This window comes from Macaca nemestrina, chromosome 17, assembly GCF_043159975.1.
Source record: "Macaca nemestrina isolate mMacNem1 chromosome 17, mMacNem.hap1, whole genome shotgun sequence".
Lineage (NCBI taxonomy): Eukaryota > Metazoa > Chordata > Mammalia > Primates > Cercopithecidae > Macaca > Macaca nemestrina.
This window is the reverse complement of record NC_092141.1, coordinates 60,851,845-60,877,333: the sequence shown is the minus strand read 5'-3', so window position 1 is coordinate 60,877,333 and position 25,489 is coordinate 60,851,845. Positions and strand designations below refer to the sequence as shown.

Sequence of the window (25,489 nt, the reverse complement as noted above, 5' to 3'; positions counted from 1 at the left end):
AGCTTTAAATTTAGTTGTTTTCAAATTTATTTAACAACTATTTACTAGTAATAGTATGCATTATACTAAGAATCAATGCATTTGTTGAGCATTTCTATGTGAAAAGTACCACACAGATCCTAGAGGCTGGAAGAGTGAGAACACAAAAGTTGAATCAGACATCACCGTTACCTTCAAAAAAGATCATAACGAAGAGGGAGATACATAGGAAGGCCTGGACAAAAAAAGAGGGACAAGAGGAACGATGCTGAGTGGGGTCAGGTTCCTAATAGGCCACAGTGTTGAGACTGGCTACTGTTCCTAGCACTGCTCCAGGGACAGATCGGGGAGTCTTCCCAGGTCTAGTTGGCATATTGTAAGGGACACTCCGACCTTTACAAAAACATGCTGCTGTTTTGCTCTTTGCTCCTGACACATACTTATGTTATTGTGGACTCTCAGGTATTCTGAGCTGTTAACACTCAACACTTATTTAATGTCACAACTTCTAGCACGCTCATTTGAAAAAACAAAAACAACCAATGACCTTTCATTTTAAAAAGTAACATGTTCAAACAGCAAACTTAGGAAATATAGAAAAACACAAAGGGGAAAAAAAGCAACCCATAATCTTATAACACAGAAAAACTCACTGGTAACATTTTGGTATATGTCCTTTCCACACGTTTTGTATCCTGCCTTTTCCCTTAATACATCATGAACATTTTCCTATGACAATAATGACCCCTCTACTGACAACATGATTTTTAATGGCTGCACTGCATTCCATCATATGGATGTACTACAATTTATCAAACCAATCCCATGTAATTAGACATTTAGCTTGTTTCTAATTACTTGATGTTCTAAGAGCCATATTATTTCCAAGATTTCTGAAGAGTAACTTTTATTGCTTATTTTTAATTATAAAAATTATACATGTTTTGGTGAAGAGAATTACAGTCTTTTTTCTTTGCACACATATACACACATTTCAAAAAGTGGGAGCTCACTGTATGTACTGTCTTATAACCTTATTTTTTCACTTAACAAACTACTAACATCTTTCCATAATCATTACATAAATATTATTCTACAAACACCACTTTTAGTGGTTGCATATATTCCATTGTATGGTAGTAGCTCAGGTATTTCTGTTTCCAATTTTTGTAAATGTCTATAATGAACGTTATTAAAGTTATTGTGTATACTTATTTTCTTGAATTACATTCCTAAAAGTTGAACTGGTAAGTCCAAAGGGCATTTACATTTAAGGTTTTTGTTACATTTTTCCCAATTTCTACTATACCAAACTATATATCCACCTGCAGCATGTGGTCTCTTCCTGTACTTTTACCCAACAGTGAGTATTTTCACTTATTGCCACCCAACCATGGTCAGCCTGATACATTTCTACTGGTCTTTTAAGACATAATTAAATATCATTTCTTCAGAGAGGCTTTCCCTGGTCTCCAGTTTTCTTTCCAAGTGTAGTTACTGCTTCTTCCACTATGCTCTCATATCACCATTTATGTTCCTCATTTTTGGTGCTTACTACTCAGTAGTCAAATTGCTGTTCGAATATTGTCTTTCCACCTAGACTGTGTGCCTCTTTTTGGAGGTAACGGTCATGTTTTATTCACTGCTGTAGTCCCAGTGCCTGGCTATATCTGACACACAACAGGCACAATAAATGTTGGGTGAAGGTGCAGATTAGTGTCAAAACTCCCTGTTTTCCTAAAGAAAATGCTCCAAGCTGGTTTATGGATTTTAATTCTTTTTTAAAAATTTAGATTTTCATGATTTATTTAATAAAGTATCTAATGTCAGACAGTTAGTTTATACTTATTTTCTTTTGGATTTCAATTCTAGATATAATGTGCTGTACAGGAATCTGTAGGTGTTAAATAAAAATAGGAAGTGTCCGGGATTACCAAAGTACAATCTAGAGAGAAATATTCATTAGTAGAGTAATCTTTACGGAAGGGAAAACCATATATGTCTTTCCAGACTTTGACCTTCTTCTATTTCAGAATCCATAACAAATACCAGACGTGTACAAGCAAAAGAGTCTTCGTACTATAAGTAGCTTTCATTTTAAGGGGAAAACTGTTCATTAATTCACACAAACACACTTTCTATTGTCAAAAATGTACACACACATCATCATCATCTTTGTGTGCAAACAACATAAATCTACAAGTTATAACCAAGTAGAGTATAGGAAAACTTAAAAATGGTTATATTAATGTTATAACATTTTGTAATCCTTCCAGGGGTGTAAAGCATAAATAATTTGACCTTTATTATAAACAACCTGGTAATTAACATCCTTGTACATACATCCTGCTCTTTGCCAGAACTGTCTCCATAAAGGGGGGAAATGCATTTGTTTGTTTTAGTATGGGCCAGACTAATTAAAATTCCTGTGAAAATCTTCCTGCCTCATATTATTCTTAAAATCATAAGTTCATTTGTTTCAAAGCTACAGAAATAGAGCTGATAAAAACAAAAGAAACTATAGAGCTTGTGGGAAGCTCTATAGGTCAAATGGCTCAGGGTCCTCAATCTTCTGGTGCTTCAGAATTGATTGGAAATAACATATACAAGGTTGTCTCTCATTGGAACATTTTTTTCTGCAAACTCAGCATCCCCGTAAATGAAGAAGTGATTTTGTTTTGAATGGCTTATCTAGATCAAATTCGAACACTTGGACATTATAGCTTATCTTGTAAGTACATTCCTTTTATGTTTGAAAACTGTTTTAAATGTTTGTTTTTATTCCTAGGTTGATTGTGGATCAGAATTCAGAGCAGGACATTAATATATATCTAATAATCCCCCCACTGGTTTTTCTAGATTATTCCCCATTCTGATGACCACAGAACTTTAAACTTGAGTATTATTAAGATTTACAGAATACTAGGAATTTATTATAAAGCTCTCCAATCCAAAATGCTTTTTTTCTAAAGAACCATTTAAGTGTCAACCACAAGGTATGTGATAAGAAATTTCTTTCTTTCTTTTTTTTTTTTTTTTTGAGATGGAGTCTCGCTATGTCCCCCAGACTGAAGTGCAGTGACATGACCTTGGCTCGCTGCAACCTCTGCCTCCTGGTTCAAGTGATTCTCATGCCGCAATCTCCCAAGTAGCTGGGACCACAGGCATGCGCCACCACGCCTGGCTAATTTTTGTGTTTTTAGTAGAGACGGGGTTTCGCCATGTTGGCCAGGCTGGTCTCGAACTCCTGATATCAGGTGATCTGTCTGCCTCAGCCTCCCAAAGTGTTGGGATCACAGGCGTGAGCCACCGTGCCCAGCATAATAAGAAAATTAAATAGGCAAAAGGTTTATGGTCATTCAGAAGAGACACTAGGGTCAACACACTAAATAGCAATGACTGCTATTTATTTTTTAAAATTTTGTATTTTCCAAAGTGATCACTGAATATTAAGCTAATGGAACATTCTTTCTGTCAATTTCACTATAGAAAGGTATAAAGTTTGAGACTAAGTGATAGAGCAGAAAATAAATCACGGTTTTCAGTGCATCTGCACCTTAATTTAGTTTCCAATACATCTGCACCTTAGTTTCTCTTTTCTTTTTAAAAAATTCTTGCCCATGTAAGACATTTTATTATGTTTTAAAAATCTCTTTTAATCTACATGTTGCCCTTCATCCCTTTCTTTTCCTTATAAGTTATCCATTTAAGTACCTGGAATATTTGACTCTGGAGTTTCCCACCGTCTGCATTTTGCTAATTGCCTATTAGCAAGGCAATTCAGCATGTTCTTCTAAGGTCTCACTCTTAACACCTAGACTGGAGCACAGTGGTGCAATCTTGCCTCACTGCAGCCTCAACCTCCTGGGCTCAAGCCATCCTCCCTCAGTCTCCTAAGTAGCTGGGACTACAGGTGCATGCCACCACACCTGGCTAATTTTTTTTTCTTCATTTTTTTTAGAGATGGGGTTTCGACCTGTTGCCCAGGCTGGTCTCAAACTCCTGTGCTCAAGTGATCTGCCTGCCTTGGCCTCCCAAAGTGCTGGGATTACAGGGATGAACCACTGTGCCCCGCCATGCCTCTGTTTCTTAATCAGAAAAATGGATACTCATGCATGAAAGTATTACAGCTCACTGTGATGCCCATAATTATCACCACAGAGAGAGTTGAATACTGAGAAACAACAATGGCAAGAGTGAGATCAGAGAACCCATACTCTGCAACTGTCTGTCTTTCATCTGGGTTCCAGCTCTGCTACATGTGAGATGTATGATCCCAGATGAATCTCATGCTCAGTTTCCTCACCTATCAAACAAGGATACGACTCACCTCACGAGAGTGCTGTGAGGGTTAAATGTGGTGATGCATTTGAACAAGGTTTTTAAAGTGCAAAGAGCTATAAAGTGTACAAATTCGTGACAGCATTACTTATAATCAGGGGCTTAAATATCTTTATAATGAAAAAATATTTTAATGTGTTGGAAAATCTATCTCTTGAGAAAGGTTAGATATGACACTGACTTGAAACAAAAGGGTCTGTATGACTTAATGAATAATTGTGAAGGAATAAATGATACCCCTGTACCTAGGAAACTTACAGCCCTATGACCCAGGAGCTCTGTGAGTTCTATAGGATGATAGCAGTGGGTTTCTGTCCTACACAAACATCTCAGTACCATTTAAACAACTTACTCCAAAGCCACCAATCAAAATGTCAAGTAATGATTTACAGTGGGTGAATACTGAAAAAAAAAAAAAAGTGCTGATTTTTATTTACCTTTCAATCTGTGCAAATCCATTAACTATGGATGCTAATGCTCTTCTTCAAAGCACTTTGCCAGGTCACTTCCTTTCTTCCACTCCACATCCTGTTTTCTCTGGGCTTCTCACATAAATTTATTTGAGGGCTCTCCTGCCTATTCACCTACCTTGCACCTCTGACCTTCTCCTCAGCCAGCCTATATCTGAGCCTTCCTTTCTACTCTCCCTTGCCCACCAAACTTCCATTCCATCTGTTTTTAAAGAAATTTCTTAAATACTATTTTCAGGTACTCTTGACTAGTTAAGAAGTCATTTTTCTAGAGCTGTGGTCTTCAATTTGGTAGCCACTTGCTACATATGGCTATTTAAGGGTATATTTAAATTAACTAAAAAATTAAATTTTAAATAGTTTCTTAGTCTTCCAGCCACATTTCAAGTGCTCAGTAGTTATAAATGTTAGTGGCTGCTCCACTAGAAAATGCAAATATTATATATTATAGACCATTTGCATCACTACAGAAAGTTCTGTCGGACAGTGCTAGAGCCCATTTTTCTCTATAATAGTGGAAGACAGTGTGGTGTAGTAGGAAAGGTATGAATTTTGAAATTAGACGCCCTTTGTCTTTTCAATACTGGACTTAAAAGATAACTACAAGAAATTATACAAGTGCCTAGCACAATGCCTGCCAGAGTAGGTGCTCGATTCATGGTAGCCATTATTAATGTGCTACTGCTTTTTAAAGTAACTCTGGAGTCTCTGTTTTCCTTTTAGCAGGGCACACAAAAATCTGGAGGAGTAACAATCAACGTGACTGGGCATGGTGGCTCATGCCTGTAATCCCAGAACTTTGGGAGGCCAAGACGGAGGGATCACTTGAGGTCAGGAGTTCAAGACCAGCCTGGCCAATATGGTGAAACCCCGTCTCTACTAAAAAAATACAAAAATCAGCCAGGCGTGGTGGCAGGCACCTGTAATCTCAGCTACTTGGGAGGCTGAGGCAGGAGAGTCACTTGAACCTGGGAGGCGGAGGTTGCAGTAAGCTGAGATCAGGCCATTGCACTCCAGCCTGGGGGACAAGAGTGAGACTTTATCTAAAAAAAGCCAAAAAAACAAACAAACAAAAATCAACGTTACTACCTTTTCTGTGAGGCATACTAGAAATAATATGGGTTTTGGAACTACGGAGACTTGATCAAATCCTGCCTCTGCCCCCTTATTAGTGGAGAAACTCGGGCAGATTAATTTTTCTGATGCTTGAATTTCTTCATCTGTGATAAGGAAATAATAATACCCACAATGCACAGTAGTAATGATGATTAGAGGTAATGTGTGTAAAATACTATGTCTGGCACATGGTAGGCATTCAATAAATTTATTATAGAAAGCAGGTACTATTAATTCACCTTATAGAGTGCCATGTATTCAGCATAGTTATGTGCTAAGTAAGTGATTGTTGTTGTTGGTAATGAAGGCCAGGCTAATAAATCTTTTGCAGGATGGCGGTATTTATGCTTTTGTTTAAACACTTCTCCCTACACAGGGCTTTCTCTCGTACTCCTAGGATGCAGGTAAACTTAAGTTTTTCTCTATGGTATTATCAATTCCAGTTAATTATTTTTTTAGTTTTAAAAATTTTATATGAGAAGGAAAAAAATGAGTATTCACAATTAATCGGAAAGCCTTTAATTTACCATTATTTGGTAGTTTTTACTATTATGAAGACAGTTATGGAGCGGTATGTGGATTGGAACTGCAGATTGGCATAAAGGACTGCCACTATCACTGTCACCAACAAAGGTTGCGGCTTAAAATTTTGCCTGGACAGCAAGTCTAACATTTCTGCCATCAGAGCATAATCCAAAAGTCACAACTCAACAAAGAAAAACAAAAACCAAACAAACCACCGGAGGTTAAACGTATGCATGAGACATTGGAAGGCTGTGGGAAGGAGAAGGGAAGCATTCTGCAACCCGCCCTCTTCATTCATGCTGCCAGAAGGGCAAATAAGAATTGTGTCCCTCTTGCTTCTGGCAGTTGGCACACCCTAAGTGACAGCACATTTCAAGAAGCTGTTCTATTTGCTTGAGTTGTCTCGTTCTTTCAACTGCTGTGGTGTTGTGGGTCCTGCTAAAATATCTTTGGGGGAGTGGGTGAAGAGTGGTGAATCACAAATTTAGAAGCCAGTTATTCCCCAGGGGGGAAAAAAACAACAAAGAGTGACCAAGTAACCAAGTAAAGAGAACTATGAGTTCAATAACCAGGATTATCCCATGGCAAGGATTCTGTTATCGTTGGGCATGATTCCTTTATCTCTCAGAGACAATCAACCTTCAGCCAGAGGAGTGTAACCTTAAAACCTCATAACTCAATTTAACATAGTGTTAAAGTTTGGGGGGATATTTATCAGTGCTGAGGCTGATACAATCAGTCTGAGGGACCCTCGAACAAAGAGCAGTGGGTGAAGAACATGTCACCTCCGTGCACATTCATTTCCTTGATGAACAAGGGGCTATTAGCTGCAGAGAAAGCATTATCTAGGTGAAGAATGATGCCGATTGTTTTAGCTACTTCTCTTGAAATTGTGGAATAGAACACAGAATCTTAGTGAGTTAAGGAGCAGTTTTTGTTAATATGATGTGGATTTTTTTTAAGTTTAATTTGGCAAAATATAGACACATATTCTTCGATAGTAACCAGGAACTAATTTGAAACATACATCTCTTTTAACCTCTGCTCTTACTTCATTAAATCAAAAAATTTAAAGATAATCACATAGGCTGGGCGTGGTGGCTCACGCCTGTAATCCCAGCACTTTGGAAGGCCAAGGCAGGCGGATCACCTCAGGTGGGGAGTTGGAGACCAGCCTGACCAACATGGACATATCCCGTCTCTACTAAAAATACAAAATTAGCCGGGCGTGGTGGCGCATGCCTGTAATCTCAGCTACTAGAAAGGCTGAGGCAGGAGAATCGCTTGAACCCGGGAGGCGGAGGTTGCAGTGAGCCAAGATCGCGCCATTGGCTCCATTCAGCCTGGCAACAAGAGCGAAACTCCGTCTCAAGAAAAAAAAAAAAAAAAGATAATCATATAAGGCTTTAAAAAAAATCTAGTTTTCATGCAAAATACTAGCTTTCATGCAAAATTTAAGAAGAAAGGCCATATATGGCTTTTTTTTAGTAATAAGCTAGTTAATAAAGCATCTAAGGAGGGATGAAATATATTCATTGAACATGTGGCTTTTTAAAGAGCTATGCATCATCTGCAAAATTTAATTCTCAATAAATTATAAATTTTAATTGTGAATTTTTATACAAAATATTATTTCTAAACATATCTTGCCAATAAAATTTTGCCAGTCTCTTCACATTATGTTGTAAATTAATCATTGTCCTTACTGATTCTAAGTAGAAATGTAACTTGTAATGCCTTTTTAAAAACTACCTCATGATTTTAGTTTGTTTTTTAAAAGTACTTTTAAAAAATAATTACATTCTTATTTTAAAATACATTTTCTTTAATTTTACCTTTCAGCATAGTTTATTATATTATTACAGCTTTAAATAACTGATAACATTTATACAAGAATAATCTTATTAACTGCTCTGTATGCAGGTTTTCAGATTTAAAATATAAAATTGTATTATTTTTGTTGAATAGGCTTACTTTTATAATTTCTTTTTACATGCTCTCTGGATAGGCTGGACGATGAACTGATAATTTAAGTTAACATCTTGGAAATCCAGGAACTTTCATATAACAAACTTATTAAAATATATTTCAGAAACTAAACTTTAGACGATAACATGAAATATCTGCTTTTATCATTTAAAAAATGACCAGCATATTTCATTTTAAAAGGATAGTAAAAGTTTCTTAATCAAAAACTTCTCAGGGATTTTTAACCACAAGGATTTACTGCAAACCTGCTGCATCTGCCAGGCCAGTAAAACTGCCAGCCTACCTCAGTCAATATCTCATATCAAGATGCCACGTTTTAAAAATCTTCCTGATGGGATAAATATTGTAGAATATATTCTTTACTAACTCTGCAGATACAGCTTTCATGGAGACATTTATGAGACATGAAAGAATTGAGGGAAAAATAAAACCTACACTGCTTTTTAGGGTTTTAAAAAAATTCTTTATTGGAATTTCAATAATTCATTTAGCAGAGTGTGCAAAAAATTTCATAGAAATCTTTTCTTAATTTTACACTTTTGCCATATATTGAAAATCATACCCAGCATGGTCTTATATTACTTGGACTGAAAAATATAATATGTTAGAATTATTATGAGTGATAACGTGGGTAAGAGTTTAAAGAACATTATAAGTAAATCAGACAGAACTCAATTTTTGCCTACTCTAGATAGGAAAAGTAAACTTAAAGTTGCAAAACTTTTTACCTAGGTGGTGGCTTCTGCATTGCTAGACCAGGACCTCTGCAATGTTCTGTATAGTGATTCATACTGTAACAGCCATAATTTCAATATACAGTATCTCACCCTGTAACAATCATAAGCAAACTATGAAATGTGTCACAATTACTTACTCAGCTGGCAGAATTTACCAAATCACCACTTGTACAATTTCAGCTATTTCCCTTAACTAACTTCTTAAAAACAGAAAGAAACAACAAAATGTAATAATGTAAGAAATAATGTAAGCATGTAAGAAGCAACAAAAATGCTGACAGAAGGCCAGCATTAGATAAAAATGTAAACACTCTGAAAGCTTATGATTTATGTGCCTTCACAAGTTAGTCCTCATTTATTTTTGCCAGATCTAGTTAGTGGAGTAGCCTAGCCTCCTAACTGCACTGGAATTGATATGAACTTTTCCACCATTTGTCCTAAATTTCTTTGCATCTGATAGGCAAAGTCATTATTCTTTCATATACCTTTTTATCTGAATAGACAAAGCTGAGACATCTTATATTGCTGAAAAATGTTTTTCTGCTGGCAAGACAAGCTATATGTATTGCCTCTTAACACTGAATGAAATATATCTAACCAAATTAATATATTTAGAGTTAGGGAATTACATTACAATTTAAAATTGTAATGTATCCATGGAACAAATATGAAAGCAGTAAAAAGTTTTCCCTGTTTAGCTCCTTCTAATGTATCTCACCCCAAACAAATAGGGAATTTTAATGAATCCAAATTAGGGGGAAAACATTTAAAATACTAATACTATCAAATTTAAGTAAATTTGCTATTTTTGAGAAAGCAAACGTGCAAAAGATTCCACATGAAGAGCTCCTTGAATTGTCCTGATGTTTCCTAGGAAAATTAAGAAAGATATTTGCTTTACAGATGAAAGCATTTGCACACAGAGAGCAAGAAAGCAAAGAAGGTAGAAGGAAACTGCCTTACTTTCAGTTTCAATTATATGATAAAGAAAATAATCATATTTAAAATAAGATACTCAACAGGTACTCAGATGCAGTTTCCTAGGAAATCGCCTTCTATCCTACACTTTGACAACTATTCTGATACCCCAAGAGACCCTGACACCCTCTTATGGTTACACAGGTTAAACTTCTGCAAATAATTTCTATATTATGCTGTTATCAACTTTAATATTCAAAAAGCTAGTCATTGTAATTTCCCTAATAGTGCTAAACGGAAGAGTACAAAATATTAAGCTAATTAATAAAATCTGTTTTAAAAATATTCTAGAATGAACATTTTCCAAAGCCAAGTAAAGACAGATCCCTTCAGAGAGCTTTGTGAAAATATATCAATAACTTAAAAACAATAAAGAATGTATTTCCAAAAACAATCACAACTTTTTGGTGACCAAAGCAATTGAAATGTACATAGTAGTAAATAGCACAGGTATAACTAAAGGCCATCTTCTGCTTCTCTACTCAGATAAGAATGTTCCAGAGTTTTAATAAAAATCCACAATTTTATCTGTCTCATGAAAGCATGGCCTTTACATTAAAAAAAATCAGGCCCAGCAGGTATCTAAGAAATCTGACACAGATCAAGAGATCAAGGTAAGATTGCCTAACTTGATTGTAGTTAAATCTAAAAAATGTTATATCAAATTATTATTTTTAAAAAATGCATACAAATTAGATCATTCCTATGTAGATCCATAAATGTTTTGCTATTAAGAGATTTGATCTGTAGGTTGGTTAAATTTTTTCTTCAGGTGCTCATAGGAATGTCAATACTAAAAATTAATATTAATAAATAGCTAAGATTAAAATCATATTCACATATCTTAAGGGAGAAGCACATAGTTTAATAAAAGTAAATTGATTTCCTTATTTTTAAAAAATAATTATAATCTCTTAAAGTAGGGGAGAAAGAAGAAAAATTAGTCAAAATTACGAGCTTCCTAATTGATATTTGATTATTGCATATTCTCACTTATTTCACCTGCGACCAACTCGTTTTCATTTTGTTGTGGTATGTCTATATCATTCTTCTCTTACAATTCCTCAATGAGTATAATATTCAGTACTCCCTTTTGGGGAAAAAAGGACAATATTTAATATTAAAAAGCATGGTCTCAAATTTATTCCTAGAGTTCCCAGAATAACTAAATAGGACCCCATATTTTCATCAGAATGTGATTTGAGCATAAAACAGTCTACCTTAACCATTACTCAAGTTTCTGAATAGCCTAAAACAAAACAAAACAAACTTAGGGATAGTGTCTAATTTTAATCACTTTCTGCATTGCCATCTAAGACATATTAATAGCAACTTTTCATTGGTTCTTGTCTAGAGATCAACTATTTCAAGGCAGAAGGGTTACTTTTAGTAGTCTTCTAGAAAACAAACATAATTTTTTGTTACCTGTAAAAATTTATTCCATAGGCAATTCACATGAAGACATTTGCACACCAGTTCAGTGTCTTCTTCAGCTATTTGCCACTTACTTAGAACTTCAATATCTGAAATGTGTCTACCATAGAAGGAATGCTACAATAATAAGCTGTAAAATTAATATGTTGTAGGAGACATGGGAGATCTGATTAAATACGTTAGAAATGCTAACCACATCCATTTGTAATTGGCAAAGGAAAAAAATACCTGTAAATTTGGTTTAAAATTCATATTTAACCCACTTCCTTTATCTGTTTAGGAATACAAACCCTCAAGATTATAGTTTTATTTATCCTCCCTTTAACTTGTGTAATAATAAGAATATATGAAATGATTGTAAGAAAGTAATATTTTTGAGGTTTTAAGGAATTAATAAAAGAACATGAATTTCTCATATCTGAGTATGTGTGTGTGTAAGCACACATACATATAACAGTTTTAATTTTTGAATTCGCTACGTAAGCTCACATGTTGAGAACTTACATATCTTAGCTTTCCTCTTCACTAAAGCAAAACAAAACAAAAATCCAGAAAAGCCCAAAAGTAGTATTTCCTTTTACCACGAGAGGGAGCTAGAGAATTCTGATCTCTTCCAAGGTCTATAAAACCCTCTTAACTGCTACTTTATAGACATTCAATTACAACAGGCCATAATACATTAAAGCATTAAAATACACATATATTCCAACATATGCCAAAGCAAGCACTACACTGGTGTGCTCTCCAGATGATCACCAATACCAACATCAAATAAACACTTAGGCATCTTCTAGTGGTTTATATGAGATTTTACTCTTGAGCACTCCCCTCCCCATAGGGCAGCTCTCTTCGTTAGGTGATCCCCTTGGAATGGGAAATATCAAGCAGTGTGATAAAATATCTAAGCACTGGAAGTATGACAGGGGCAGAGTGAGGTAAGGATTAAGAGAACTGAAATTTATGTAGTTTGGAAAAGTGAAGACTCTGGGGATAAATGTTCAGTCTTTAATACTTTCTAAAGGTAACAATATAAATGAATTAGGGGAATTATTCAGTCTCAGAAGATGGTATAGAAAAGAGCAATGGCCTGAAACTAAGAAAGGAAAAGTTTAGGTTAGACATGAAGAATAAATTAGGAATAATAGTTGGGCGGGAAAGATGTCCAGCAAAGGGAGGACCCAAAGCATAATAACTATATTTGATAATTAATTAAATGAGATATTAGTAAGAATGATGTGAATTCATTAGAAGGGCTAGATTAGATAACTCAAAGTAATTTTTTTCCCTAAGCTCCGACAATCTCTAGGTTCAACTATATTCTTGGGCATTCACAAATGTCTTTCACTGATGATAATGATCACTTGTAGAGAGAAGAGCTAGTAATTCTAGTTAACCCTATGTTTTGTTGATTAAAATAAAATCTGGGGTATTATAATGAGACAATATAATAAAATTAACCAAGACAACAATGTCTATCTTTCAGAGTATTCTGTGAAAATATACTATACCATATAAGCTATATTTTAACAAAATGGGGCAGCAAATTGGAAAAGGCTTCTATAAGTGAAAACTTCCCATAAAGGAACAATTCCCCTCTAAATCCCAATCTTTTACAAGCCAGAGAATCTATTCCGTATAATCTTTCTTTCCTGCTAGACCAGTGTACCCAGACTTAAGCTACTTAGGGCCCAACATAAAAAAGGCTGTCACTCAAAGTTAGAAAGACAGCCTAGAGCAGACGTATAATATAGTTTGTGAATTCAACAATCTTTCCCTAGTACGCCATAATATTCCGGATTAAGACGTGGTTCAGCGTTGCATTAAACAGTGTTATTAATATTTCTTTTTTACTTGAAAAGTCAGACTTCTATGTTAGACCAAAAGAAATTACGACTAGTAGAAAAACAAAAACGATCAAAGCAGGAAGAGTTGAATATATATATTACGTATAAACACAAACATACTTGGCCCAAAAGAGTTATTTTATGCTTAAATGAAATTCTTTCTGATTAAAGTGAATATGAGATTTTGAGGTAAAAATGGTCAGTGACTTTGGAGCTTGAGGAAGGATAGTCTGGTGGTTAAAATTATACCTCAGAATTCAGACCTCTAGAACTTTAGCGCTGATTGTCTTAGGAAAGATAGCCAAACTTGGGGTCATTCAATGTTCATCTATAAAGCAGATGCTACATTTATTATAATGCAGTACAGATTCTAAGAACAAGGTAATAAAATATGTTGTATAAGATTTTCTCATCAACAGCATCCAAAGATATATAATCCCTCCCCACCTCTGACTGATTCATATATCAATCAGATAGATATATAAAAGATCTTTGATAATCATATACTAGAACTTTCACATTACCATTAAATTTGTTGACTAGTTTAGAATTTGGAGAGAAACAAAAGAATATTCAAGGCATAATGAAAAAGTTTACTCTCTTCTGTCAAGTCACTCATTTAAAAATCAACTATTTGCACTTAAAAATGGTCACTGTTATTTTGCCATTTACTGAGTAGAAACTCAATAAATGTTTGACCTTTCAAAGAATGGACTTTTGCTCATACTCCGCTCTGGAAAAGATTTCTAAAAACACTTTGGCAAAAACCTAGGTCAAATATTATTTTAACTTTCTTCCAAACTACTGCAAGTCCAACCAATCAGGTTTTTCTGCAAACTCTGTCCCCAGTCATCAACACTGGATTATGTACCATATGCTTAGTTGTGAAGGTACCCGAATCGTCTCTCTTCAACTAGATTATTTGCTCACTAAGGAATCACATATTATTCCTTTTTTGTATCCTCTACACAGCATCCAAACTCATGATTGAATAAGGACATTCAATATTGGTATTCAATAACTAACTCTTCATTAGTAGTATATTAAAATCTATAACATGGACAAAAAGGCCAAAAAAGATAATTAATTAGTTTTGTGTCAAATCAATTCAGGGGCTTAATGCATGTTATTCATAACTATAATTGTTGGCATTTATGGAGCCTTTTTGAAATTCTTTATAAACTATACCGCTCCCAAATCATCCTAGGAAAATAATAAGAATGTATATAGGCAAGAGAGACACATGTGTCTGAAGAACTTGACTGAAACTTGCAAGAAATCACCTAGGAGCCAGGATCAGGCCTTCTACAAACCTCTGTGGAGGCAGCATTGAAAAGCATACTGAGATCATGCAGGTGAGGGAATGCATGCAGTGTAAGCCAGGAGAGGTCACTCTCAGAGAGGTGGTCTTGGGTATGATACTGGCTCTATCACTTGCTGGTTGTAGGATGGAGACACTTAGTATCTTCCTTCCTTCCTTTCTTCCTCCCTTCCTTCCTTCCTTCCTTCTTTCTTCATTTGGTTTCTCTCTCTCTCTCTCTCTCTCTCTCTCTTTCTTTCTTTTCAGATGGAGTTTCACTCTTGTCGCCCAGGCTGGAGTGCAGTGGTGCAATCTTGGCTCATTGCAACCTCTGCCTCCCAGGTTCAAGCAATTTTCCTGCCTCAGCCTCCCGAGTAGCTGGGATTACAGGCACCTGCCACCATGCCAAGCTAATTTTTTAATATTTTTAGTAGAGATGGAGTTTCATCATGTTGGCCAGGCTGGTCTCAAACTCCTGACCTCAAGTGATCCACTCACCTTGGCCTCTCAAAGTTCTGGGATTACAGGCGTGAGCCACCACACCTGACGACTTAGCATCTTTAAAATTTAGTTTTCTCTTTGTTAAAACAGAGACTAGATTAGGTGATTGCCAAGTCTCTTCCAGCTCTTAAATTCCATGATTTTACATAGAATTTAACCCAAATATATGGGTTAAATTCGCAAGCAGTTTGTTTTAGTGAAAGAAGCATTATGGAAGATATCCAGCTATCAACACATGTGAGAGCACTTTACTGGGTACTGGATGAAAAGTCAGAGTTTAAACACACAACAACAGCCCAACATGCTGGGCTGAAAATGAAAAACGGGTCATTCATAGACAGATAATTGTTATTGTTTTTTAATTCTTCACAAAAACATGTATAATCCTTAGTAACCATTTGTTTAAGTAATATAAATTACTGTCAACTTGGAAGCCCAGCTCGTCATCTTCATCTGTGATTTATACCAGACTATATAAACGACATGATGTCTTAGATCTAATAAGACATTTATCTTCATGAAGGAAGCCACTGTGATCCTGAGTGACAGTTTACTTACCCTTATCACAGTAAACTCAACACTGAGTCCTTAATTTCTCCCAATGATCTGAAATCTGATGGACTTACCTAAAGCCAACACAAACTTGTTCAGAAATCCGCCAGGTTCATGAAAGTGTGTGTTCTACTGTTGAATTCATTCTTTGGCTCCAAAAACACAAACATGGATATAAGTTTTTATGTTCTTCCACAGTATGTGCCTCTAAACACACATACATAACTTCCATTAGCTTTGACAGGAGCCATGTGCCTTTATTAAAGAAAAATATACCTTCTAGCTACCAACAAAGATCAAAGGAGTTGTCTGAAGAATAAAAAGAAAATGAGAAAAATGCTTGCTTGAATATATATATGTATGCATATATGTTTATTTACAGACTTATTTATGGAAAGAGACTATATTGAGTCATTTTCATTATCTTCATATCACAGAATAAAAAGGAACTAAAAATTCCAAATATGTTCGCATAGCTTACATAGTTTTAAAAAAATACACATGAAGAAAGTTAACAAGCCTAACCCCATCAGTGAGAAGGAAGCAAATGGCTTGCTGTTTTTAAGCCATTAATTTTTTCAATCTACTAGGGTCCTATTGGTGCTAGAATACTATGTATTATTGGTGCTAGGGTACCCAGTGACTGAACCTACATAGGTTTCTAACACTCCAAGTAAAGTAGCCCTAAATTACGCACATTTTACTCCAAAGTTGCCAGCAAGATTCCATCCAAGATTTATCCTGATCAATGAGGTCATTTACCTCTAATCCCTGCATCATTAATTCATATACCTCAGTAAACACTGTAAGAAGCTCAGGTTATTTACTCTGTGAAACAATATAATTTATACACTAAAATCAGGCCTTACCCCTGACTCACAACAATAGGGATCTCAAACTGGCTTACAAACATTTTTTATACTCACTGAGTATAAAGTCTATCAGTGGCCAGGCGCGGTGGCCCACGCGTGTAATCCTTGCACTTTGGGAGGCCAAGGTGGGTGGATCACGAGGTCAGGAGTTCAAGACCAGCCTGACGAACATGGTGAAACCCTGTCTTTACTAAAAATACAAAAATTAGCTGGGCGTGTGGTGGGTGCCTGTAATCTCAGCTACTCAGGAGGCTGAGGCAAGAGAATCACTTGAATCTGGGAGATGGAGGTTGCAGTGGGCCGAGATCACACCACTGCACTCTAGCCTGGGTGACACAGTGAGACTCCATCTCAAAAAAAAAAAAAAAAAAAAAAGCAAAAACTTAGCTGGGTGTGGTGGTGGGCACCTGTAGTCCCAGCTACTTAGGAGGCTGAGGCAGGAGAATCACTTGAACCCAGGAGGTGGAGATTGCAGTAAGCCAAGGTCATGCCACTGCACTCCAGCCTGGGCAACAGAGCTAGACTCTGTCTCAAATAAACAAACAAATAAATAAATAAATAAAATAAAGTCTATTGGGGATGCTCTCATAGGTTTAGAGGCGAAACTAAATAAGTGGAAGTTCTAGGAATAGGATTTCAGTTCATTAAGAGGGGGTCTTTTTAATCAATTAGAGCTCTTTATAAGTACCTAATAATATGACCCTGAAAACAAAACAAAACAAAACATGGAAAAAAATGAATACATCTACAATTGTAATTGGAGATTTTACACAGTCCTCTCAGGAGAGAAAAGAAAATCTAGGAATATAAAATACTTAAAGAGTATTATTTATAAAAATAAAAAGAATAAGAGTGTAATCAATAAATATTTCTAGAGCACACATAGCGCATAAGCAAAACCTGATCATTACAGCTACAAAGGAAGTCTCAACAAAGTCCAAAGAATCAAAATAATATACAATGTGCTCTTAGATTATAATGTAATAAAATCAGAAGTCACTAATAAAAGAGGTTTTAAAATTCTTGAAACTACAACAAAACAAACTAAAATAAAAATAGAACAAAAACACAAAAAAATGCTTCTAAATAACACATAAGTTAAAAAGGATATCATAAAGGAAATGATAAAACACTTAGAATAATTATGAATGAAGTTTTGTGGGATACAGTAAAAGCATTTAGAGGATAATTTTTAGCTGTGAATACATTTATTTTAAAAATCAACATTATATTCAGTGAAAAAAGCAATAAGGAAAATGAGTTGGAAAGTTCATAAGAGTAGATGTCTACAGAGGACAAACATCCACCTCAGCAGAACTCTTCAAAAACAACGGCTTTGAAATCTGTTGGAACTCTAGTCCCTCACATGGGTTAGATGTGTCATCCTTGGTTAAGTCAATTAATTCCTCTAAGCCTGATTATTTTACCTGCAAAATGGGTAACAGTGTCTTCCTCTCTGAGCCGGATTGAGAATTAAATGAGATAACCCATGGAAAGCACTTAGTAAAGCATAGTAAACACTCAATAAATGGTTCCTATTACTAGATGACTTTATCATCCCTTCCAATTCCCAGATTTCATGATACTAACTTTGGCACCATGAAATTTAAGACAAACTTGAACTCCAGCTACAATAATATAATCAATAAATTAAACCTTCATTTTAATTTCAGAATACTAAAATAGTTTTGTTTAAAATACATTCATATCTAATGCTTTCTCCCCACTATTATAAAAATAAAACCCACAATTATCAATAAAAGCTAGTCTATTATTAGTCATAATCTTAAATCCAAAATTCACTTGTATTTTAGAACTAAAATGAAAACAGAGAAATGTCTTAAAAGTGCTAAAAATAGCACTGTAAAAAATTGGTTACTTTTATTTCCAGAATATTCTCTATATTTTTAAATGTACTTTTCAGAAATGGCATGGAGTTGAAAATAGCTACTATTGGTACTTTAACATGTTTGTAATTTCTTTTAAATCAACAAGTATGTAATAAAATCAATCAACAACAGGCTCTTCAGTTATTCATTACTACTCTTTTCCAATGATAGTTACAGTCTTTCCTTTTCCACTTGTTTCTCATTTGGCTGAAGAATAAGAATCTTCTCTAACATTCAACATCCTGATGCACAAAGAAGCTCTAAAATATTCTCACCTCTATCCAGATTTAATTGTTCAATATCCATTCACCCCATTAATTAGAATGTAATCATATATAACAAATAATATATTATCATAGATTTTAGGTTTCTTCTAAAATAATTTTATTTTTTCTCTTTCTTCCAGAAGGAGTCACTATACCCTGCTTATAGAATGATCACTTTCCCCAATCCACTTTTTAAAATAATGTATGTACACAGGGATTCTTCATTATACTAACAAAGTAAGTTTATAAATACATTAAAATCCACTGTGTATTTTGGACACTGAAAACAATCAGATCTTGAGCTTTGTAGCTGCCTGGCTCTTGTACTAAGTACTGTGGTCAATGTTTCCTACTATATTTTTTTCCTTCCATATGGTAAAAACTATGCTTTTAGTTTAGAAATCTAAATGTTATTACTCGTTAGCAAGTTTTCGTTCCCGATGGTGGGGCTGTGCTCTTGTGGGTGTCTCTCTCTGCCTTCAAATTATGAGCATTTACAAAGGAAAAGGAGAAAGAATAGTAATTAGGTGGCAACATGCTCTCATTTTTATGCATGAGTTAGCCTGTAACCTTGGTTTTCATTTTTTGCTGTGTACCTGGCCAGGTTTCTACATTCTTCTAGAACTCTTTGTAGTTTTCACAAAGTCATGACCTAAACACGATACGTACCATGGTTATTGCCCCTCATCACTAAAGTTATGGGTGGATGGGCCAGACTGTGTATTCTTTTATAATGGCAAGTCTAGGATACTATTCTAGCTGACAGTGGAAGATAAAATATCTGAAATATTTTTACATTTTCTAATGAAGATAAAATTCCAAAAGGCTAAAATAACTGTCATTACAAAGAATGTCAAAGAGGAATACCTGAGAGGCCAAGGAGGGTGGATCACAAGGTCAGGAGGTCGAGACCATCCTGGCTAACATGGTGAAACCCTGTCTCTACTAAAAATGCAAAAAAATTAGCTGGGCGTGGTGGCGGACGCCTGTAGTCCCAACTACTCAGGAGGCTGAGGCAGGAGAATGGTGTGAACCCGGGAGGTGGAGCTTGCAGTGAGCTGAAATCCTGCCACTGCACTCTAACCTGGGTGACAGAGCAAAACTCTGTCTCAAAAAATAATAATAATAAAAAATAAAACATAAAGATGAACATCTTTTCTTCATAAATAATTGACTTAGCTATCTATAAAGACACTAACTTTATATTTGTTTATTTGTCTACTTATTAATAGTTTTCCCAATGAGATAGTAAGCTCCATGAGGGCAGGGACTGTATCTGCTTTCTCACTGCATTTTTCACCTGCAGCTTAACACAGTGTCTTGGTGTTACCTAGGAATCTTTAAATAAATATTTGTTTTAAAAAATGAGTAAGCAGCATATCAAGTGTTACCATTCTCTATCATGGTAAAATCTAATTAAAGAGGATATAGACATTGCTCAAAATTTTGACACCTTTATAACTTTCTCTTTAATTTCAAAGGAAATATATGTATCTTTAATTTTCAGGGGATGAAAATGAACATTTATTGTGTCTGTTGTTTATTAGGCACTCAGGCACTGTACTAGATTCAATGCTTTGCAGAAACTCATATTTAAACAGTATCATATCATCTTACAATCAAGTTTTTAACACATAAATAGGTCTATTCCTACCTCTACCATTGACTATGTCACTTTGGGAATTCTTTTAATTTCATGCACAGAACTAAAAACAAAAATTTAGTAAGTAAGAATTTAATATTACTAATATAATTAACTCCTCTCTTGTGAGGAACTGTTATGGAACAAAGTTTTCCACTTTGGAGTTTTCCAGATTTACCTCTTTCAACACAAATGTTTTTCCTAAATTTCAACTATTTTAATGAAAATATTTTTAAGCATAGTATTTGTAACTGTATGGTCTCAGCCAAAATGTTTGGAGTATGAATCTATTTTTCTGGATATCTCAGATAAGGATAGTGGTAAGGATAGCAGAGTGGTTAAGACCAGAGGTTTTAGAACCAGACTATGTAGGCGGAAATTCTGGCACTACTGCTTACTAGCTGTGTGATTTTAGATAAGTTAACTTCCTTGAGTCTGTTTCCTTGTCTGTAAAATAAGCATAATCCTAATATCTACATTTTAGGGCAGTCTTGAGGATCAAATGACGACATATGCAGAGTGCTTACCATACAGATGATGCGAGGCAAATAGTAAGTGCTCAATAAATGCTAGCTAAAAAAGTTTTAATTTATTAAGGTACTGAGCACTTGGGTGAGCATGCACTTTTTCTATATCATAGAAAATGACCCCAAACTGCTATTAAAAAAATTATTCTTATATAAATTTTCTTTATAGATTTTGTTATCTATATAAAGTTTTGTTCTTCTGTTTCTTACCTTAATCTTATTTGTTAATTGATGCCTTTATAGTACCCCCTTCTTCTAATTTGAAGCTCTACTGTGGGCTGAGAAACCAAAACACTGTATTGGTTAGAAATGTGTAAGAAGATTCCTCAGCAAAGGGCCTCAGGGGTTCTTCGAAGAGCAAGGTACATAAGTCACATCTATTTCCACTTAGAGGCCTTTCTGGATTACTTATTGTGTTCTCAGTTGTGTTTGGGAAAGTTGGAAATACCAAATAAGTGACCTAAGGATTAATGAGGCACTATTGTTCTAATTCTGTCAAGCATTAGATTAATCAAAAACAAATGAAAGGTTGATTTCTTCCTGTTTTGCACTGTTAATTTTCTACAATTATTAATCAGCTACCAATGTAATTATTAAACTTTTAGTCCAAACAATGTTTTTAGTGTAATACCTGAATCAATACACAGATCCTATATTACAAACCCCATTTTAAAACTTGGGTATTACTAATTGTGCTATTATACAAAGCCCAAGCAAAATAAAATGTTTCTGTATGATTCAACCCATAGTTCTTATGTGGAGGTTATCGAGTCAATGAAAGGGAAAAAACATGAATCGTCAAAAGGGCTAAATGAAATAACAATCAATGGATAAAGTAAAAAGAGAGTAAAACAGAAATTGTTAAGCTCATGAAATCGAAATAAAAAGAAATGGAAAGATTACAGACTAACAAAGAAAAGTAAGGAAAAATTTACCAACTTTATTCCCAATCCCTAAATGAATAAAGTGTTTCCAATTTAATGTTCAGTTTAGTAGCACCTCTACTTTTTTAACCCTACTGGGAAGGCATGAGAGAGACTCTGATAAGAAAACCATGTGCATCCGTGATGATGAAACCTTCTGCTCAGGTGGCCACATGCCAGAAGAGGCACAGTGGATCCCCACACTTAGGAAATCTAGGCCTGAGCCAGAAACTGGCAGCTGTCAGGCCAAAACATTTATATTTTATGTCTTATCTTAAAAATTCATATATATTTTGCATTTCACTCTGTTACATACTATGGAATTTTGAATATAAAAATAATGTTTCTAACGACTGAATTATTTAACTCCTCTCATTCCCAAATATTCAAGTAAAATTGATGCTCCAGGAAGATTCGCACTGTGGTTCTTGTGGCTTTCCCTTCCACTTGAGCAATACCAATATAGTCAGGGGTATGTGAGAAGCACAGGTGAGATGGTATCTTATTATAATATGATGAGCTCAAGGGTCTCAAATGATCCACAGAAAACTAATAATCCAATAATCATTAAATAAAAGCTTCAATTCTCATGTAAATCAGTAAAGCTAAAAAATCCAAAAGAATGGTATAAACTAGGCCCTGAATCTTAAAATGCCCTCTTAGCTTTTGAGCTACAGTTTTTATAAAAAGATCAATAATGATGTCTTCCTGTTCCAATATGGAATTAGTGTCTCCCTAAATACATTAACTTCAGAAGTATTGAATTACCAAGGAGGATCAGCACCACAATGAAACAAATAGTTGTTCTTTGCAAACTAGTGATTACCAGTAAAGAAAACCCACCAAAGGCTGCTGGATACAAAATGACAAAAGGCAAAGATGTCAGGACAAAAGATAATAAAGTATGGTAGTCACCCAAAATCCAGAAGGATAACACTCACCCTCATCCTGATAATCTGACAAAAAGTGTGTGTCGGATGTGAGGGACAGGCCAAGAGTCCCACTGTGATTATCATCAGAGCTGTCCTGTCCAAAGTCTCCTCCTGAGGGACAAAAAAGAGAGAAAATAAGGTCAACCTTTGGACATCCTTATAAAAGGATACATCCTTGGTATGGTACTGGAAGAGATCTATGTATGATCATAAAAAAAAAGAGATTATCTTTTACTCGATGATGAACATGGCCACTATCCATTAACATATGGGAAACAGTTAAACAAGTTCAAGAACCAACTTACCTGGATGAAAAATTTTCCACTCAAGTAACTCTGTCACTAAAACTTAGGAACTGTTAGCTTAGAGTGGGAATACCTCTTGTCACCAGAAAGAAATTTATCTATCATACTTAAAATAAAAACATAGCTACATAAATTTATATTCAGCCAGGCATGGTGGGTCACACCTGTAATCCCAGCACTTTGGGAGGCCCAGGCAGGTGGATCACCTGAGGTCAGGAGTTCAAGATCAGCCTGGCCAATATGGTGAAACCCCATCTCCTTTTCTCAAAAATTAGCAGGGCGTGGTGGTGGGCGCCTATAATCCCAGCTACTCAGGAGGCTAGGGCAGGAGAATCGCTTGAACCCGGGAGGTGGAGGTTGCAGTGAGCCGAGATTGTACCATTGCACTCCAGCCTGGGTGACAAGAGCAAGACTCCATCTAAAAAAAGAAAAAAATTAAATTTATATTAATATATACTATGTCTCCCTGCATGACTCTATTTCAAGTGAAATAGGACTGACGCAAAGGTTTAACCTTCTATACATGATATAATATAGCAAGCTCAATAGTCTTTCTCTGAAAAGTAAGAGAGGTATAAAAATAGAGAGAACCTAGACTTTGCTGGACTGTATTCCTATTTGTTCTACAACACTAACAAAGTTTTTTCTTTGTAATTCTAGTTTACAGCCTAGGCAACTGACCTCTTAGGAATTCTAAAAGCCCTAAGAAGATAATATTTGTTCTGTAAAATGGCTTTGATAAAAGGTAATGTATATACAATACTGAATTATGCAATTAATGCTAATCTCTTTTGTGTGTTTTCAATATACATTGGATTGTATTCTGTAGAAATGGCCGATGTTATTTTGATACTTTAAAAGGTTCAGACAGAAGATGTTAGCTCATTCAGAAACCGGAAGAAAAGGCTCTGTATTGCAAATGACTTTGCTTAAAATCCCCCAAATAGAGGTACAGTCTGCTGATAAAAGGATACCGACAGCTGCTTATTTCATTTCACAAACGTGAAAATAGGATTTTCAACTGAATTTAATATTATCTCAAATACTAATTTCCAAAGGAAATCACCAATGCTAATCTCAGTAAATACTGTAGAGTTTTGGCCTTGGATTTCAACTAGGGAGCTGTGAAACCAAACAACCTACATAGAATCTGTATTGCCTCACTTTAAAGGTTTATTTCCTACAATTAAACTAGAAAACTAGGGAGGTTATAAAATGATAAAAAGAGAATGGCTGTAGCCTTCTCTTTTCATAAATTAGATGATCATATCTAGACTCTTCTTCAAATGCTGTATGGTAGGTAGATGTCCATAACTGAGTTGAACACCTACAAATATAGGACTTTAGAAATAAACTATAAAGTTTATTATGGAAAAGATAAATAAAAATTGTAGAAAACTCACACAATAGTCATTGGCCAAAGCCAGAAGAGTTACTCTCCTTTATTAGTTTACTTATCAGGATACAAAGTTTATAGCTATGCTTACAGCATCACTGTGTAATTTCCATAATAACCAGAAAAATTCTCAAATACTGGACTGAGGATTAAAATGCTCAAATTTTACATCATTGGAAGTCCACTAAAATTATATTACCAACACAATCTAAATGGACTGCCTGGCTAGTAACCTGAAAGTGAGCTGCAAGGTTAAATGGAATTTTTATTTTAAGCCAAATAAAAATCCTTAAAAATAAAAAAAAAGTACTGGAATTGCCAAGCAAAATTTAACTTTTGTAGTATATACTGAACATTATTTATAAACATTATTTGTAAACTAGTTTTCTGCTTAGTTTAAAAATGTGGCAAATCTACCATTAAAGAAGAAGAACCTAGCCAAGCCAGTAGCTCACGCCTGTAATCCCAGCACTTTGGGAGGCCAAGGCAGGTGGATGATTTGAGCCTAGGAGTTCGAGACCAGCCTGGACAACATGATGAAACTCTGTCTCTACAAAAAGTAGAAAAATTAGCCAGGCATGGTGGCTTGTGCCTGTGGTCCCAGCTACTTGAGAGGCTGAGATGGGGGGATTGTTTGAGCCAAGGAGGTAAAAGCTACAGTGAGCCATGACTATGCCACTGCACTCCAACCTAGACAACAGAGTGAGCCCTGTCTCTAAAAAAAAAAAAAAAAAAAAAGAAAAGAAAAGAAAAAAGAAAAAAGTACATGCTCGCATTCTAAGCTTTTTTAAAAAACAAGCATATCAGGAAGGGCTTTTTTTTTTTTTTAGTGAACTTTTTATTTTGGAATAATTTTAGATTTATGTAAGTGTTGCAAAGATAGTACAGAGTTCCTACACACCCTTCCCCCAGTTTCCCCCAATGTCAACTTCTTACATAATTGAGGTCTATCTGCCAAAACCAATAAATTA

General features: G+C 35.1%; 1 protein-coding gene across 6 annotated transcripts in view; it reads right to left on the bottom strand.

Annotated features, from left to right (window-relative positions):
• The window catches only part of LOC105472310 (src kinase associated phosphoprotein 1), a 320,592-nt gene that overhangs the window by 210,875 nt on the left and 84,228 nt on the right, over positions 1-25,489 (bottom strand). For all 6 annotated transcript variants that reach the window (XR_011615785.1, XR_981519.3, XM_071083013.1 and 3 more), the window contains exon 4: positions 22,827-22,928. Coding sequence is in view for 4 of the 6 variants with exons in the window: in XM_071083013.1 (XP_070939114.1) it covers positions 22,827-22,928 (102 nt within the window). In the remaining 2 variants the exon portion in view is untranslated. The remainder of the gene's footprint in view (positions 1-22,826; positions 22,929-25,489) is intronic.